The sequence below is a fragment of the Pistacia vera genome, unplaced genomic scaffold (assembly GCF_008641045.1).
Source record: "Pistacia vera cultivar Batoury unplaced genomic scaffold, PisVer_v2 Contig1375, whole genome shotgun sequence".
NCBI classification, from domain to species: Eukaryota; Viridiplantae; Streptophyta; class Magnoliopsida; order Sapindales; family Anacardiaceae; genus Pistacia; species Pistacia vera.
Genome location: NW_022195439.1, coordinates 77 through 3,578, shown reverse-complemented (window position 1 = coordinate 3,578; position 3,502 = coordinate 77). Strand labels below are relative to the sequence as shown.

At 35.6% G+C, this 3,502-nt stretch overlaps 1 protein-coding gene across 1 annotated transcript; it reads left to right on the top strand.

Moving 5' to 3' along the window:
- Nucleotides 1–1,740: 1,740 nt before the first annotated feature.
- LOC116122763 (VQ motif-containing protein 4-like) lies at nt 1,741–2,440 on the top strand (the record flags this gene model as incomplete). Its single annotated transcript, XM_031408573.1, has 1 exon — nt 1,741–2,440. A coding segment is annotated over one exon (519 nt), but the record flags the coding sequence as incomplete, so codon positions are not given.
- Between the last annotated feature and the right edge of the window lie 1,062 nt (nt 2,441–3,502).

The window sequence follows — 3,502 nt, the reverse complement described above, 5'->3', positions numbered from 1 at the left end:
AGAAGCCGAAGAGAAAGCTATTAAAGAAAAGGGGTTTTATTTGCACCCGTCACCGAGTACCACGCCAAGAGATGCGGAGCCGAGGTTGTTGCCGCTTTTTCCAGTGACTTCACCTAGGGTTTCAGGTTCTGCAGCTTCTAATTCTTGAATTATTATGAGGTTTTTTAATTTTTTCTTTTTGGTGTAAGATTTTTATGTATTGTTGGTAAGGAGGGGAGAAGAAAAATAAATTTGTAATGTTGAATATTTGCAGAGAATGAGAAAAATCTTGCTCTAATTGTAAACTTTTATGTTTTGTTGCTCTCTATTGGTTTTTATCTTTGTTCATATATACATATTTTTTCCTTTTTGGATATCCAATGCTTGTAAGATGATGATAATTTTTGTTTTGGGGGTTCGAAGAAAAGAAAATTGAATTCGCCTCTTGAAATAAAGGGGCTCAAAGTAATAAATTAGTGATAGTTAAAATCAAGTGGAACTTATGGAAGGTTGATAAATCATAAATCTATAGTTAGAAAAAATTCTTCCATTTTGGGTCGAATTGAAAAGGGTATCCAATGGTTCTTATTTATTTATTTGTTGGAGAAGCAGTAACTTTAATGAATATATTTACTGTATATTGCAATGAAAGGAAAGATGAATGATTGTGATCCAACTAAATTCAGTTCCATTACTTCAAGACATTAATAAACATTGTAAGAAGTGCAGGTACAGATGGAGAGAGAGAGCGATAGTAATGGGAAATGGGATAAGTTTTGTTTGTACCAAATGGCCAAAAGAAAATAAAAATAAAAGCAGCTAGCTTTGGGCAAGCTGTCAAAGATAGTGTAGATAAATGGGCAAGGAATCTTGACTCTTTTGTTTTGTTTTTTGCCTTTGTGAGTGAAAAAAGATGCCAAATTGAAGGAGTCATTCTATGAATGTATCTGCAACTTTCTCTCATCATGGACTCGGTGCCCACCAACCTTGCTCATCTGGGACGCTTGATCTACATTCATCAATCAATGCTGACGATAGAATTGAAATTCAACAGTGGAGATTTGATGGGTTGGGTCCCAGTCAATCTTGGGTTTAGCTTAATCAAGATTACTATGTTGATGATTGAAATGGTGTAGAGTTGCAGGGAAGGCGAGAAGAGGAGATTTTCTTTCTCTTTTATTTGGTTGAATTTGAGGTTTGAACACAATTAAATGAAGGACCCACTTGGATAATAAAGAACCGTGAAAAGAAAGAGAAAGAAATGGTCCCATCTCCCATTGTAGCCAGTTGAGTTTTATCTTTTCCAGAGTGAGTGGGTACTTAAATGTTCTTTTTTTTTAAAAAAAAAAAAAAAAAAAAAAAACAATCTTTCAGTTGGTGTAAAAGGTAATGAACCAAACGGGAGTTCTTTCTTTCTTTGAATCTAACACTTGAGACACTTCAAAGTTCAAACTTTTTGACTGAAAAGGAGACCCAACTGCAGTGAATGGAGACATGAGAGGAAGTGCAGGTGGGGGGACGGAGTGAGTGGGTCTTGTGATGATGAAATAAAAGAAAGTGAAATTAATTCAATTGGGAAAAGCCATAAAACATGGTGGCTACGCTACTGACCTCTTTATGTTTTGTCTTCTTTGTTTTTTGTTTTCTGTTGTGTGTATTTTACACTTTTTTTTCCCTTTCATTCTTCCATGTGCACTGTTTCTATTTCCCAATCATCATCCTTTTACTCTTCTTCTTCTTCTTCCTTGTCAAAATATTTAATTCCGGAAATCCGTCTTTTTCACGTGNCTCGCTTCTAAACCCGCATCTCAACCCGACCCTAATTCCAACAAAACCCATAACATCCCTCCCATCAAGTCTATACCCAAAAAACAACAGCAATCTGGCTTCAAGCTTTACGAACGCAGAAATTCTCTCAAGAACCTTAAGATCAACCCTCTTAACCCAAACCCATTTATCACTTCCGGGTTTTCGCCCCGAAAACCCGAGATTCTCTCTCCTAGTATTCTTGATTTTCCTTCTCTAGTTCTTAGTCCGGTTACTCCGTTGATACCTGACCCCTTTGACCGATCCGGACCCGTTAATTATATTAACAAGAGTGGTTTACATGCAGATAGTAGTAAGATGGACAGAGAAGCCGAAGAGAAAGCTATTAAAGAAAAGGGGTTTTATTTGCACCCGTCACCGAGTACCACGCCAAGAGATGCGGAGCCGAGGTTGTTGCCGCTTTTTCCAGTGACTTCACCTAGGGTTTCAGGTTCTGCAGCTTCTAATTCTTGAATTATTATGAGGTTTTTTAATTTTTTCTTTTTGGTGTAAGATTTTTATGTATTGTTGGTAATGAGGGGAGAAGAAAAATAAATTTGTAATGTTGAATATTTGCAGAGAATGAGAAAAATCTTGCTCTAATTGTAAACTTTTATGTTTTGTTGCTCTCTATTGGTTTTTATCTTTGTTCATACATACGTATTTTTTCCTTGTTGAATATCCAATGCTCGTAAGATGATGATAATTTTTGTTTTGGGGGTTCGAAGAAAAGAAAATTGAATTCGCCTCTTGAAATAAAGGGGCTCAAAGTAATAAATTAGTGATAGTTAAAATCAAGTGGAACTTATGGAAGGTTGATAAATCATAAATCTATAGTTAGAAAAAATTCTTCCATTTTGGGTTGAATTGAAAAGGGTATCCAATGGTTCTTATTTATTTATTTGTTGGAGAAGCAGTAACTTTAATGAATATATTTACTGTATATTGCAATGAAAGGAAAGATGAATGATTGTGATCCAACTAAATTCAGTTCCATTACTTCAAGACATTAATAAACATTGTAAGAAGTGCAGGTACAGATGGAGAGAGAGAGCGATAGTAATGGGAAATGGGATAAGTTTTGTTTGTACCAAATGGCCAAAAGAAAATAAAAATAAAAGCAGCTAGCTTTGGGCAAGCTGTCAAAGATAGTGTAGATAAATGGGCAAGGAATCTTGACTCTTTTGTTTTGTTTTTTGCCTTTGTGAGTGAAAAAAGATGCCAAATTGAAGGAGTCATTCTATGAATGTATCTGCAACTTTCTCTCATCATGGACTCGGTGCCCACCAACCTTGCTCATCTGGGACGCTTGATCTACATTCATCAATCAATGCTGACGATAGAATTGAAATTCAACAGTGGAGATTTGATGGGTTGGGTCCCAGTCAATCTTGGGTTTAGCTTAATCAAGATTACTATGTTGATGATTGAAATGGTGTAGAGTTGCAGGGAAGGCGAGAAGAGGAGATTTTCTTTCTCTTTTATTTGGTTGAATTTGAGGTTTGAACACAATTAAATGAAGGACCCACTTGGATAATAAAGAACCGTGAAAAGAAAGAGAAAGAAATGGTCCCATCTCCCATTGTAGCCAGTTGAGTTTTATCTTTTCCAGAGTGAGTGGGTACTTAAATGTTCTTTTTTTTTAAAAAAAAAAAAAAAAAAAAAAAACAATCTTTCAGTTGGTGTAAAAGGTAATGAACCAAACGGGAGTTCTTTC